The sequence below is a fragment of the Tachysurus fulvidraco genome, chromosome 8 (assembly GCF_022655615.1).
Source record: "Tachysurus fulvidraco isolate hzauxx_2018 chromosome 8, HZAU_PFXX_2.0, whole genome shotgun sequence".
In the NCBI taxonomy this organism is placed as follows: Eukaryota; Metazoa; Chordata; class Actinopteri; order Siluriformes; family Bagridae; genus Tachysurus; species Tachysurus fulvidraco.
Genome location: NC_062525.1, coordinates 17,788,269 through 17,803,029, shown reverse-complemented (window position 1 = coordinate 17,803,029; position 14,761 = coordinate 17,788,269). Strand labels below are relative to the sequence as shown.

Sequence of the window (14,761 nt, the reverse complement as noted above, 5' to 3'; positions counted from 1 at the left end):
CAAAAACAGGTTGAGGGCTATAGAGAGCAACATAACATAACAGCTTGCTTCCTGCATTATGGCTAAAGCCCATTCATTCAGTCTCTCTCCATTTTGAGTAAAGAATTAGCCTTGTTTAATTGCACAACATTCTAAAGCTCAGTTATCCTATATTTCCCCAGACTCTGGTATTAATGAAGACAGACCTTTGTCTCAAATGCTACTGAATAAGGTTCCCAGCACATCATCATCATCTACAGAAACAGATATATTACAATATTCTAATTTAAGAATTAATAACAAAAAGGACCCGTGGCTTCATAGGGAGGACATGAGGAGGAGGGAGATTGTGAGAACTGTAGGAGTAAGAGGAAAGGAGACAATCATAGCACAGGCTGGCAAAAGGAATTCAAGAGGTTAGTGTATTCATGTGCACAATGCAGAAAAAAGTAAAAAACATGTCGAACTCGGCTCATCAGACCAGATCTTTGTGTGTGGTGGTTTTACCCAACAAGACGCAACTCAACATTAATGTTGGGGTAAGTTTGCTTTGACATAATATTAAATATTAAATGATGCTAATTTGCATGAGAATAGTTGGCATTGTCAGGTGTCATTACCACTTGTAGTATTATGCTGAGTATATAGCTGTGAAAAAGTAATGTGGTTTGACCTTTCTCTCATGTGTGTGTGTGTGTGTGTGTGTGTGTGATGTACTCTTTTGAATTAAGCTACAATGCAAAGGACAAGAGGTAATAAGTCAACTATCTCAGTTACTTGGTATTACAGACCTTCATCTTTTTGGGTTGAGTTTACAAAAGGGTGAGTTGTATTAAGCATGCAAATAATGTTTGAGTAGTTGGAGATTTTATCTGTGATTATGCGTTTCATTTTCTGAACTGAACTTACATGACCATCACCCTGAACTTTCTTTGTGCATTGGCTATTGTTTATGTTAAAATGAACCTGGATTAGAAAACAACCACCTATTCCTGGACCTGGAGAAGAAACTAATCACCTACTTCCCTCAATCAAAAAAGCAGATGATACTGCCGGTAATACCAAAGACGATATCGAAATCATTTTTAAAAATAACAGGATAATAACAAATAATAAAATAACAATGTACACATTTCTTTATTTTTAAAGGACCGGGTTCTTCATCTAAGAGTTCAGTACTATGTGAGAAATGGTCGGCATATTGTGTAGGTGAAAAATGCTTTCTTTCATAAGTAGTTTAAGTTTAACATGTTAAAGTTAGTGTTCTTTCTGTTCCCTAATTGTCAACTTCTTTATCTGTTTTCTCCTTCAGAGATGAGAAGGTCTGCAGTCTGTACTGTGCTGATCTGAAAAACAGAGTTTTGAGCTCTCTGTGTTACGAGCAGGAAGGTTTATACTTCCAGCTGGCTGCATATGCCTTACAGGCAGAGATGGGTGACTGGAAAGAAGAAGTGAAACCTTACTTCACTCCACAGGACTATTTTCCTTCTTGGGTGGGCCATTATGTGGTGTTTTGTGTTTAGTGATTCTTGTTTTTAAATCCAGCATTAAAAAAAAGTCATTTTGATTTTTATTGACGGTTCATTTCTGAGCTCAGGTTACAGTCTGTGGAAAATTTCTGTGTTCCTGTGTGGTTCCTATATGATTCTTTTGGGTTTTCTTTTGTGAATTAATTTAGTCAATAGGAAATACTGACTCACTTTCCCCAGCGATGTTAGCAGTGTCATCTATCAGTTGAGATAGAGGAGTGGTATTTCTGCTCGGATGTATTAATGACATATATGTACAGTGGGGGGGGGGGGGGGGGGCTTAGTGGTTAGCATGTTTGCCTCACACTTCCAGGGTTGGGGGTTCGGTTCCCACCTCCGCCTTGTGTGTGTGGAGTTTCTCTCGTGCCTCGGGGGCTTCCTCCGGGTACTCCGGTTTCCTCCCCCGGTCCAAAGACATGCATGGTAGGTTGATTGGCATCTCTGCTGGAAAATAGTCTGTAGTGTGTGTGTGTGTGTGTGTGTGTGTGTGAGCGAATGAGTGTGTGTGCCCTGTGATGGGTTGGCACTCCGTCCAGGGTGTATCCTCTCTTGATGCCCGATGATGCCTGAGATAGGCACAGGCTCCCCATGACCCGAGTAGTTCGGATAAGCGGTAGAAAATGAATGAATGAATGTACGCTGTGCTGGATAAGTGTGTAAATGTAAATGTAGAGATGTAGGATCTATTCAATTAAATACCATGAGTGACCTTTACCTCAGTTGAGTAGACCAACAAAAAAGTAAATGATGTTTTAGTCAAAATATCTGTAATCTGAGTATCTGTTAAATTTGTCATTTAACAAGCAATTTTTTTTTTTTTCGTTTATAGGTCATTTTCTAAATATGCTAGAACTTTACTTCTGGTAAAAATATATGCAATAGTAAAACGTATTTCAGTGAGGAAACGTTACAGTTTACTGTTATTGTAATGTTGTTTCATGAATATACAAGTTCCAGTTCAGACCTTGTGAAAGGTTTACACAGGCCATCTCACAAATACAGATTATTACCTGATGTATGTAAGACTTCTAGAGTATTACATTATGTTCCTTTAGAAACCTGTTTTGGTCTATGATTTGGATCTAATTCTAAAATTGTACTTTTAAATATAATGATTTTTTTTATTAGATTTTGTTAAGGCGTGGATGTGACTATGTGGTGCAGCATACTCCAGAGCTGCACAGAGAACTGAGAGGAATGTCTGCACATGATGCTTCTCTGCTCTACATCGAGGAAGCCTGTAGCTTGTGTGATGTGCCTTGCACATTCTACAGCATGAGCAAGGTCAGGGGTCAAACCTGAGGCAGCGGAAATTAAACACATTCGATTAAACTGAATTCTGCCACCTAAGAAGTATATCTGTCTTCTTTTATAGGGAAAAAAGGAAAAGAAAGCCAACACGCTGCTGGGCTTGGCTTTGACAGGACTGAACATATATGAACTAGAGGTACCTACTGTATTCACTACACAGCGTGAGCACCTGAACATACTATATCATGCTCATGATGGAGTTTGAATGTTGAGATTACAATATAAATCACTGACCTTTTGTTGTTCACAGATAGACAGTGGAGAATATCAGCTTTTGTATGAATTTCCCTGGTCAAGCATAGATTGTCTTAAATTTCAGGTATTTTTTTTTTTTTTTTGCATAAGAATAGATTTATCTGTTGAAATAATGTAGTAAGTAAATGTGAAATTATTCTACATAACTTACTAGTATTTGTACACACACTACGAGTATGTGGTTACTATTCCACATATACTGTAATGGTCCTTTTATTATTAGAATGTTAGCTCAAAACATCCTCAAAAATCTTTAATCAGGTTGTCTTTTTTCTCAGAAACTAATCTCAGGTCAAATTTTAAATTTCAGAAATGAATATATAACTCTTGATATAACATTGTATGCTTTAGTAAAAATTAAATATATACAGTATATCATTGCATACAGAAATATAGTATTTTATGTCTTATCCTGATACAGTAGTCCCTACAATTTTTGTGTGCATTCTTATATACGTGATGGAAAAACACGCAAAACATAGTTGTGATGTTCATAGCACTTGGATTGCATGTTTAGGCTTGTATGCCAGTTTTGTGTGTAACACAACAGGTTTCATGCAGAATGTGGCAAAAATAAATAATCCCAAAAACAGGGGTAAATAATGTGAACCTGATCCCCAGTGCTGTAATTCTCTCCATGTCAAGTGACACAAAAAATTCATTGTAAGGTGCACCTGTCATGAAGAGGAAGCGACAGAAAACGTTTTTATCAAATTTCCCATAAAGACTGAAGTTCTGAATGAAAACTATTTTTTGAAAAAAAAAAAAAAGATTTAGATAAAACTACAGAAGTATTCTTTAACCATAAATGTTCAATGACCAAATCGAAAACACATTTTGGTGTAAACAGGGACGGCGTTTTGAGATAAAGACGTGCATTTTGGCTGGGAAAGTCCTGGAGATGTATACGCAGTCAGTGATGCACTCACATCACCTCCTGAAGCACATGAGCAACAACCATCGCCTTCACATGAAACACACATCAGAACAGCTGCAGAGACAAGGTTAATGCCAACACAAACGCATATACTCAGTATTTTATAGATACTATGTCATTTAGTGTATTTTTTCTGTAAATGTGTTTTTATCTCCTTCCTATTTCAAATCTGATCTTCATTATGCTAAGTACAGGAAACACAGATTAGTCCTCAATAGTAGGACTACAATGGAAATCCACAATGTCTGATTTAAGCTTTTGCATTTTACTGAACGGCTTACTAAGTATTTATTGTAGTGTGTTCTTTTCAGTTTTGAAAGTGAATTAAAGATTGTAAAAACTGGCATTTCATTTACCTCGTACAGAGAGAAGGCAGCAAAAGGAGATGTATGTCAGGGACAATACTGACCCAGACTCAGAGGATAGTGAAGATGAGCTTCCATCCTTGAAGAAATACCTGGACAAGGCCCGGCATCAGAGTGCTGACTCGTTGGCAAATATCTTAGTAGGAAATACAGCTTGGGAAGTACCTAAAAAACAAACAGGTTGACCTTTTTGCTGTTGTGTTGTGTTTTTCCAGTAAATCATGTTCAGTGTTTGTGGTCAGTTTTTATCTCTCTTCCCCATTTTTTGAATGATCATGTTCATTTCGTCACAGTTTCCAGCTGGGAGCAAAAATTAAACGAAAGTTAAAAATATGACATTAACGTAAACCTCTTCTGCTACTGATGGTTTCAGATGAAAGTTTAATTGTGAGCAATATCATGTTTATTTCCCCAACACTGGACTTCTTTCACAGAACATGAGTCTATTTACTAAAATGTATGTAATGTGAAATCTATTTTATACAAAGTCTTTCCCTGTTTCAGAATTTTTAACATTTCTAAATTTTTAAACAGACCACACTTTCTACACTTTACCTGAATACATATTCGTAAAAACACTTTTTTGTTAAAAATTGATTTTAATTTCTTTTTAATCTAACTAGATTAAAAAGAAATTAAAATCAATTTTTAGCAAAAAAGTGTTAGGGTTAGGGTTAGGGTAACTACATTGTCGTGCACAATGTGTGTCGATTATGGTGGCACGTGGTGAGGTTTTGTCTAAGTGATGGATTAGCACTGATTTAAGCCAAAGATTTCCTACAGTTTATATTAAAGGCTAGACTGGAAGTGCCAGTTTTTGTAAATGTACATTTTTAAGCAGTTGGTTTATAAAACTAATTGTTGAAGTGTTTTTGTGTAAAAAAAAAAAGTACACTTAACTAAAATGTTTAAACATTTATGGTATAAGTTATGGTTGTTCTTTATTGGGGAAAAAACTATTAGCCTGAAAATAATCTATAGGCCATTCAAATAAATAAATAAATAAATAAATAAATAAACTAATTAAATCGAATACGTATTCATTAAAAACACTTTTATTTCTATTATTTTATTATTTAAGATTTTTTACTTTGAGTTTCAATCTACTTTTTTACTTTAACATAATTAAACTTAATTTAAAAAATTTATATTTTAAAGCAGGCATTGGGAGGAAATTTTCAATAATAACATGAGTAAATGTTTAGGTTTTCTTTTTGTTTTGTTTTTTGCTATAAGTCAATGAACAGTAATGTAATATAAAAGGTTAAGTCAGTGCTGTTCTGTTTGTCACCCTGTTAATCCGACAGCTGACTTAGATGAGATTGAGCTGTGTGTTGATGAGCCAGAGGAGATGTGTGTTGATGATGTTGAAGAGATCACATGGTTGACTGAACTTCGGGACGGTGTGTCTGTAGATGGGCCTCCATTAGTCACTGTGTCTCAATGGATTGGTGAGAGGCCAAAATCTGCCATAGTGCCATATTAGAGTAGTAACAATGATTGGCACATTAATGCTATCACCAAAGCTAATGTAGAATGTGAATATACAGTATATTTTAACTGTTTAAACTGTTTCTTTTTTTAGATTGTACAAAGGAGATGAAACAGGTAAGTATTACATTTGTTGTGTACTCATGTTTGCATATGTAAATCCCGTTCATTATTTAAATTGTATTAAGTGTATATTTAAGATAACTGCATGTTTGACTATACACCAAATTGTAAATTGTAGGTTTTAAGGTTGAGAGCTTGCAGTCTTTCTCCGGACCAGTGCAAGGGGAACGTAGACAACGTTTACGTCTCACACTCACTCAACTCAGACGAAGAAATGTCTGCACCCTACTGACATACAAGCATAAAGAAGAAGACATTATATTTTAGCCATTGTAGGAAATTTTAAATAACAAAAAATAATATAAACTAAATAAAAAATTATATAAAATAAAGAAGTAGAATATCATTGAACAGCAAAAGCTATGAGCAACTTCCCACACGTTTGGTGGCAGCAGATGGGGAAATAATGTCAGCAGATGGGGAAGTATCAGAAATCAGAATAAACATGTATCATGCCTGTAAGGTGCCTGTCAGAAACCATCACTCCTTTACAAGTAAGACCTCACAGTGCACTGTTGTAGAGTGGGATATAGTATGTTAAACACACAATATAAAGTAAAATAAACACCATTCTCACTAGAAAATATTAAAGAAGAGGACCATTAAGTAGACTTTATACAAGAAACCTATAGCACGCTTATTCCTATATAAGTAAAGGCGTTCCCACATGTAAGGCCTGTAAGAATATTTGCGCAATGGCACACAGGAAATTAGGAAATGAGGGTATATGGTGCATGTTGGGTGACTGATTATAACACTTGTACCCTTGGCACAAGCTGGATTGTTTGCTGTCTTGCCAATAAACCAATCCTCGTCTAAATCCAGTCTTTGTGAGTATTTTCTGTTTATACTTTTTAAGTTTGGATTAAGAATGTATTGCTTAATTTAGCAATAATTTAATTAGCCTGGGCCAATGTAGAGTGATGAAGCAATTTTCCTGCACTATGTAACATAAAGGTAATTAAATATGTACATATTATTGATTAGATTATTTTCAACTTTGATAAACCTGCCGGAGGGCAGAAGAGAAAACAGTCTATGGGCGAGATGAGAGGAGTCCTTACAGGTTTTCACCACCCGCTGCGGACTGTGACACAGCTGGTCATGATGCTTTCTATTTCTTTCTATGCTTTGTTGCTTTCAGCGGTAGAAGTTCACCAGGATATCCGAGGATATTTTACACTCTAACAGAGCAACTATCACTTTTTCTCTTGATATCTCTCTTTTTTCATTCGCCTACACAAAATAAATGCTCAACATTATCTAATTTTGCCATTCAAAAGAATAATTATGTAAAGGATAAACATTTTACAATCCATTTTCACCAGGCTAAATTGGCTAAACGTGTCTTGAATGTGACCATCTGATTGATTTTTAATAAAATGTATAAATTATTATGAATTTGATCACTTTACACACATGGGCACTCATTACACTCATGTCTATCGTCAAAGCTCTGTGTCACTTATTTCCTTTGGATTCTCCATTTTCTACTTTCCAGTAATAGATTCTATTTTTGGTTCTAAATCTGACTGAGCTGTTACTAAAGAACCATAACATAAATCTTTACCTTTATATTTGTTGATCAGTAACCAAGAAGAATTGTTTTTAGTGTGTACAACAGGGGCGGTTCTAGCCCTTTTTTAGGGTGGCTTCAGCTCCTCTGTCTGTGATCTCAGCCACCCTAAAACTAAAAGTATAACTGTTACTTTCATAAATAAGCAATAAAAATTACGTTTAAATGCAGGACATGTTGTCGATGGGAAAGAAAATTATTTATTAGTTTGATCCAAGAGCGATTTTTTTTTACTTTGCTTTTACGCACGTGCGTTATAGTCTTTCAAAAGTGCGTCATCAGCTGTCTGCTTTATTTGAACGGAGAAGCTCAGGCACGCGCAGCGCGTGCACGCGCAGTCAGAGCTGGAGGCGTTTATCTATAACGGCAACCAAATACAGCAACCAAAAGCAGTGAAATTTCACTATTCGAATTACCAGAGTTGATAGCACAAACGAAATATGAATACAAATAATCCATTCAATACTAAAAAAATAACTGATTGATTTGGTCTTTGTCTTGTGAATATTTTTTGTTATTAATGATCGCATTCATTGGACACACTGTTTGTAGAGAATGCAAATATACATGAACTGTTGTGATTCAAGATTGGCATCATTACATCATGCAAAATTTTGGTGTCCACTTTTTTCATTTTAAACAATAGCTACCATAACTTTTGGCTTACTATTAATCTGTTTTGTGTTTTTCATGTATTTAATTTAAAAGAAAAAGGCAAAAACTAAGAATTAACGAAAAAATTATGCAAGAACTTATGTATGTGCGAACATGTGAAATTGGTATCACATGTAATTGGCATGTTATGGAATTTAACTATGGCAATATATTAACATGATATATTAACTATGATATCTACATGTTTTCCAGAAACATTTACAAGGTCAATTCTTTCTTGTATGAAGATAGTAGAAAAGATAAATGTATAACAAATTGGTTTGTCGTTTTTTTTTTTAATTTTGTCAATCAAACTTTTTTTCAATTTCAAGTCACTTCCGGATTCACATTACAGCTCATAAACATCCACGCATTCACCGTTACATCCACCAAATGCAATGCAAACGCAATGTATTCTGTATTGTCTTAATGCATTTCCTAGATGAATATGGCCATTATGGCTGAATATGGCTGAAAGGTCATTACAGTCTAAATGTAGCAAAAAAAAAAAGTACATAGAACATACATTCAAGTAATCATCATCATCATCCTCATCCCATCTATCAGAGGATTTCACTGTGGTTTTTGAAGACAATGTCAACATGTTTGTTCACAGTTTTAATGAACAGACACTTTTCTTTTATCTGAGATGCTTGTATAGCAACTAAAGGCCCTAGACGTTTCCTTATAGGGATGAAATAACAAGGATTCTTAAATTAACCGCAGATGACCTGTTTCATTTTTTGGTAGTTCTTCCCCACTGCATAACATGTCTCCCCTGCCCCAGATCACAAATGAATGTCTTCACAAAGACATGTCTCCCCTGCCCCAGATCACAAATGAATGTCTTCACAAAGACATTCATTTGTGATCTGGGGCAGGGGAGACATGTTATGCAGTGTGGAAGTACTGCATAACATGTCTCCCCTGCCCCAGATCACAAATGAATGTCTTCACAGAGAAAATATTCATTTAAAATAAAACTGTTGTTATGTGGCATATCACTTGGAGTACCCTTAGTTTTTGTGTATTTTGTCTACCTGTTACAACTTACCCCAGTATGTGTTACAACCTACCCCATTAGTGGGATAGGTTGTAACAAAGGACCACCTTGTATTTGTCATCATCTCACAAAGTCTGTGACATAGTTGAATAAATTTAAATTTTTGCCATTTGTAGTAGACAAATGTGGGTACTTTGCCTAAAAGTTTCAGACATATATCCTAAAAAAAAGGTATTTTTAGGAGCTGAAGAAAAAAGTGTTACAACCCGGTCTCCCCTACAATAACCTTTGGCTTACTATGTAGTCATATAATATATAAATTCTTGTTTTAAATTCTCACTGAGGGCTAAGCCCCCTAAAGATGAAATCATAGAACCGCCCCTGCTGTACAATATATAAAATAGTATTTGATGAATTTATTATTTTCAGTTTGTATTTGTCATGATTTTATATACAAAATAATGTGAACATCCGTTGTTATATTATTTGTGTAGGCTACTGTGAAAAAAATAATGTTGTGATTGTTGTTTAGGTTGCATGCCAGTAAAACAAGCATGCTGCTGTGCGCAGCAGTGAGTCATTGTTGAAATTGTTGAATGCTTTGTTGGCAATTCACATCCTTCCTGATAACATTTAACTGTGTTCAACACTTAAGTAAAGCATATTCACACATTCTCGAGTTTCCCGAGTCAATAACTCCTGAACGCTCTTTTCACACAAATAACACATCTATTCTATCGTAGTAATGTAGAGAGGCAGCTACAACCCTCAAAATCAGCTTTCCTCCGTGGTGGACAAAATACATAACGCCGGCTTTTTATTGCATGCACATGATAAACCGGAAAGCATTCACTTCCTATGGAGAGCCGCAAAGGGGCTGCGTGAAGCCTGCACACGACAAACGGACACATGACTGATCGTGACCCGAAAATAAATCTTCTCCATTATGGCGCAACTCTTGCACTAAAAGGTGATACTCACCGAGACTTTTTCTCCGAGTCAGGTAGTGTTTTATCCACACTGATTTGCAATTTATTTTGCGTCTCCAGTAAAGGAGAGCAAAAACAAGAGCCTGTATGCTCCCTCCATTTGTCATGGTGAATGAATGAATGAATGAATGAATGAATGAATGAATGAAGGAGTACATACAATCAATGCAACAATAAATCCAGAAAGACCGCGATTCATTTTTGAGGAAACGTGGACACAACATTAAAAATAATATAATTTTTTATTAATATAAATATTAATAACTTATTACTTTTTTTCAATACAATTAAAAATTTAAAACAAAACGATTGTTTTTGATAAAGTTTAATGCTCGCTCGCACTAGATTCCGGGAGATTGTAACTAATATGCGCTGCACCAAGGAGCCGCAATAAATATGCGGGAGACTCCCGGGACCTACAAGAGACTTGGGATGTCTGCTAATGTTATTTAGAGATCACTTTAGAATTGTAAAGTTCACTTGTGGGTGTATTGATCACACACACACACACACACACACACACACACACACACACACACACACACACACACACACACACACACACACACACACACATACACACACGTGGTAGGGGCGGGCAACATTTAAAAACTGACAAACGAGGAAGTTCATTTCTCTGTTGTCTCTGTTTTTTGTCAGCTTCAGTATCTCTTCATGTTCTGATGTGGTAAGTGGTTGTTATAGTGTGGGTACACTATAAACTCTCTATAAATTATTCAAAATATGTTGAATATCTGCTAAAATATATTGTGACTACATGTTGTGTGTACTTTGTGACATTTTCAATCTCTTAATATTGCAGAAGCACAAAATGTTGCTGATCGTGCTGTGTATCTTTCTCTCGGCTGGCAGCAGTTTTCAACAAGGTAAAAAATGATTTAGTCATTTTTGAAGCATATTTTTAAATCATATTTTGACTACTGCCAGCAAAGGTCTTAGGGTTTTTTAAAATTTTTATTTTCATATGCACTGGGGAAGTTTTTATTTGTTTTACCCGACTTTGTTCAAGTTCCTTTAATGGAGATCTGGAGACCTGTAAATAAGAATCTTTTGATGCTAATGTATTTTATTTACCATCAATGTGCAATCATAAAAAAATGCTTTAATTTGCAAATTTGTTTTAATTTAAAACCACTTAAGATATTTAAAATGAACATGTACAATGCATTTCAATTCCTTCAGAGCTTAAATACATGTCCTCCGTGTGCACTTTGGGCAATGGTACAATTGAGGCATGAGGATTTAATATAAAAGGTTTATCATCCTTAGTAAAGTGACTGGCAGTGGCTTGTCTCCCTCCTCCACAATGTTGACAATGCTCCTCTGAAGAAAAGTGAGAGTGTTCTTCAGGTGTGGTGGATATGTGATGTTAAAAGTAAAATACATACAGAAGGCAGTCACGAAGGCCTCGTCTACGCTGGTGCACTGGCACACAACAATGCCATCCACCTTCACCACGCTGTGCCCTCTTCCAATGATTGCCATCTTCCAATCATTCTCCATCAGTTGAATGGTTGGAAAAGGGGTAGCAGGGTCCTCCTACATAAGAGAAAACAAAAGAAAACATTTTCAAATGTAAATAAACAAGTCAGTCATTTTAGCCTTTTATTATATTTAAAAAATTCCTTGTATATATTGTAGATGGGTACATTTACTCTAGAGTTTTCATACTAAAGCTTGCGAAAAAAAGGTTATGGCAAAAATGAAGCACATCTACCGTAGACAGAAAAGTCCCAAATCCAAGCTAACTAACATGAGGTCCACCAGCCAGCATTGCAGGATAATTCAGAAACCTACCTCTTTCATAGTAATGTAGTGTTTAAGCTTTTCTCTGAAGATGAATGGCAAGAAGATAAGCCCAGCCCTTAAGTCAATTCCTGCCATGTGGGTCACATATTTTGCAATGTGACATACACATATGACATACATTGTGAGTTTCACTAGCAAAGTGACTGTCTCTACCTGGTAGATCTTGATAGGGCTAAATGGCGATGTTAAGTGGAAGCATTTTACACAGCTTACTTGAATAAATGAACAAAATAACTGCGTGTAACCCAACTACCAACAAGCCATAACGTGCTCAGTGTAGTTAACGATAGTTTAAGTTTTGCTTGTATACGTTATTGATAGCTAACACTAGCATGCTATGAACAGGGGGGGAAAAAATCAAGATTCGGTTACTTACCCCAGAATTTCCTTGTCTCTTCTTCGTTAATCCGTATTCCAGCTTCAATTAATTTCTGAATTAGTTAATCTGTGGAAAAACTCGACAGGGATGGACAATTAACTGACATTTTCGCTCATTTCACGCACTCCTATTGCAAGTGAGAAAGAAAGTGCACTCACTGTGCAACGTGCAAAGAAGATATCCCGCCTTCTGAATAGCTGAAAAGCCAATGGCTTTTAAATTATGATTTTGTGATCTCTGATTTGCTGCATTATGTACCTTAAGCTTGTTAAAAGTACAATTATGTACACTTTGTTGTCAGAACTAATTTTGTACCTTTAAATTAAAACAAAGGTTCACAGTTGTCACCTTAAGGACCATTTCATGGCAAATGTACCTTTAGGTACAGAAACGATACCTCTATTTTTCTGTGTGTGAGCTCTTATTTGTATAAAATGTTACATTGATTATTTCTGTTAATTCAAGAGAAATTTCATTTCATGTCCAAGACATTTCTACGAGCAAATTAGCACATCTGAGTGTTTGGTCTCAGTCTTAATGTGACTCAGCCTCATGTGTGGTGTTGATCCTGTCTTGGTCTTGCCACTTTCACATCTTTGCTCTTAACTTGGGCTCCCTGTTTTATTGTCTTAGTCATCGGTTGGTCAACTTGGCCTTGTGCCCAACAATAATGATTTGATTTATACATAAAATATGTACTGGCTACTTAACAGATCAGTAAATGTCCTTTTTATAAAAGCATCTGCTGTTTTAAAGTATATTTACCCTTATATCCCCTGCAGAAAGCTGCAAGTACAAAGTGGCACTTCTACAAAATAAGACTGTCTCCTGCTTTAGAAAAATGAAGGATACAAACCCCTGTAATGAAAAGAATCCCAACTGCATAAGAGAAATAAGGAATGACCTGATGTGCATCAAATGGTCTGGTGCAGATGTGACATGTCGAAATATTGATCTTAAGGAGGTCCCAATCGGTAGGTTTGCCTCTCACAAACATTCTGTCTATACATTTTCTTAAGAATTCTAATTAATAAGTATCTTACACTTCACAGGGAATGTAACATGTGCTAAAGATCAAGAAAGTAAGTTAAAAAATTCACACAGTGTTTTCATACAGCCATTTTATACTGTGTGAAGACATTTTACACATTTTTATAATAGTCAGTTAGACTATTAAGAGTGCATTTAATTGTAGGTTTAAACTGCACTAGAGATTTTCCCGTGTCTCCCACACCGGAAGTGGCCTCGGCATCATCCGCAACCATGTATTGTGGAGGTATTGCAGTCACTTGCATTTATTACTTGACTATACTGACAGGACTATACTAAATAGGCTCTAAATATTTCTTTTTTGTGGTTTCTTTCAGGTGGTTGTATTTTACTGCTGTTCATAGTCAATGTTTTTTTATTTTAAATGATTCAAGCTGTTTCCTCTTTGGCACACACCTAGTACCAGAGTTTCACAAGAGTTCTTAGGTTCTTACTTTTTAATACTGACATTAGTTAAATTAAGTTAGGTTATCTTATTTATCAAATCAAATAGGAAACTTATTTAATTTTTGGTTAGTTTAGTTAGTTTAACCCTTTGTTAACCTTTCTCCTTTCATTGTGACTTTGAATGTCTTTGTGTATTATGACACTAGAATTTAGTTTCTAATAGAAACTACTTAATTCATTTTCATCTTTGCTTGTGAATATGATTCTGTAGTCTACACAAGCAGAGATCAAAATGATTCTTTGTATATCAACCTTTATCAGTGATTAAAGGGTAAAACCAATGAATACTTGTACTGGGTAGGGCTCTGTGTAATCAGTGTCTAAACAGTTTGTTGATATTATTTTATTTTAAACTATGTTAGTTGTTACTTATCTTGTCAATAAACCTAGTATATTAATTACAGTATGGCTGGTTTGTGTTTACTGAGTAAGTCTTGAATTCATAAATTTAGCATTTGAATTTTGCAGTAATTTAGAAAATTAGGAATGGGCCAGTATGTTTTCACAACATTACATGTTCAGTTCTTAGTGTGTGCTCAGTCTACTATATTGGATGTGACAAGTTAGCCAGGTGGAGTACACACACACACACACACACACACACACACACACACACACACACACACACACACACACACACACACACACACACACACACACATACTAATTGACTGCCACAGGTCTTAAATCTTCAGGGAGATTGACGGCAGCTCCCGGGGGGTTTGTGTTGAGGGGGAGGTCCTCCAGGAATCTCAGCACTGCTTTCCCAAAAGACACTAGAAAAAGCATAACCTCTGGCCTTCCTACTTTGTTTACCCAAAGTTAATGAATGAACCAGTGTTT

General features: G+C 35.7%; 1 protein-coding gene across 2 annotated transcripts; it reads left to right on the top strand.

Moving 5' to 3' along the window:
* The first annotated feature begins 32 nt into the window (after positions 1-32).
* Positions 33-14,321, top strand: LOC113639000 (FERM domain-containing protein 6). 2 transcript variants are annotated; one of them, XM_027140624.2, is made up of 19 exons: positions 33-211; positions 304-518; positions 711-801; positions 955-1,034; positions 1,129-1,184; positions 1,292-1,472; positions 2,637-2,792; positions 2,884-2,955; positions 3,070-3,138; positions 3,925-4,078; positions 4,377-4,556; positions 5,684-5,827; positions 5,962-5,984; positions 6,109-6,820; positions 11,036-11,099; positions 13,204-13,395; positions 13,474-13,503; positions 13,617-13,697; positions 13,789-14,321. In XM_027140624.2, the coding sequence occupies exons 2-14, from the start codon at positions 408-410 to the stop codon at positions 6,220-6,222; spliced, it is 1,431 nt and encodes a 476-aa protein (XP_026996425.2). In that variant the 5' UTR covers positions 33-211; positions 304-407; the 3' UTR covers positions 6,223-6,820; positions 11,036-11,099; positions 13,204-13,395; positions 13,474-13,503; positions 13,617-13,697; positions 13,789-14,321. The 2 variants fall into 2 exon arrangements, with proteins under 2 accessions (XP_026996425.2, XP_047673061.1); XM_047817105.1 differs by having other exon boundaries at positions 33-518.
* The last annotated feature ends 440 nt before the right edge of the window (positions 14,322-14,761 follow it).

Bases quoted from the DNA above. Each gene is read 5' to 3' on its own strand.
- LOC113639000 (XM_027140624.2), top strand. From the start codon at position 408: ATGTGCACAATGCAGAAAAAAGTAAAAAACATGTCGAACTCGGCTCAT. The intron at 1,473-2,636 runs GTGGGCCATTAT...TTTTTTTATTAG, and splicing joins AGGACTATTTTCCTTCTTGG to ATTTTGTTAAGGCGTGGATG. The intron at 3,139-3,924 runs GTATTTTTTTTT...TGGTGTAAACAG, and splicing joins TAGATTGTCTTAAATTTCAG to GGACGGCGTTTTGAGATAAA.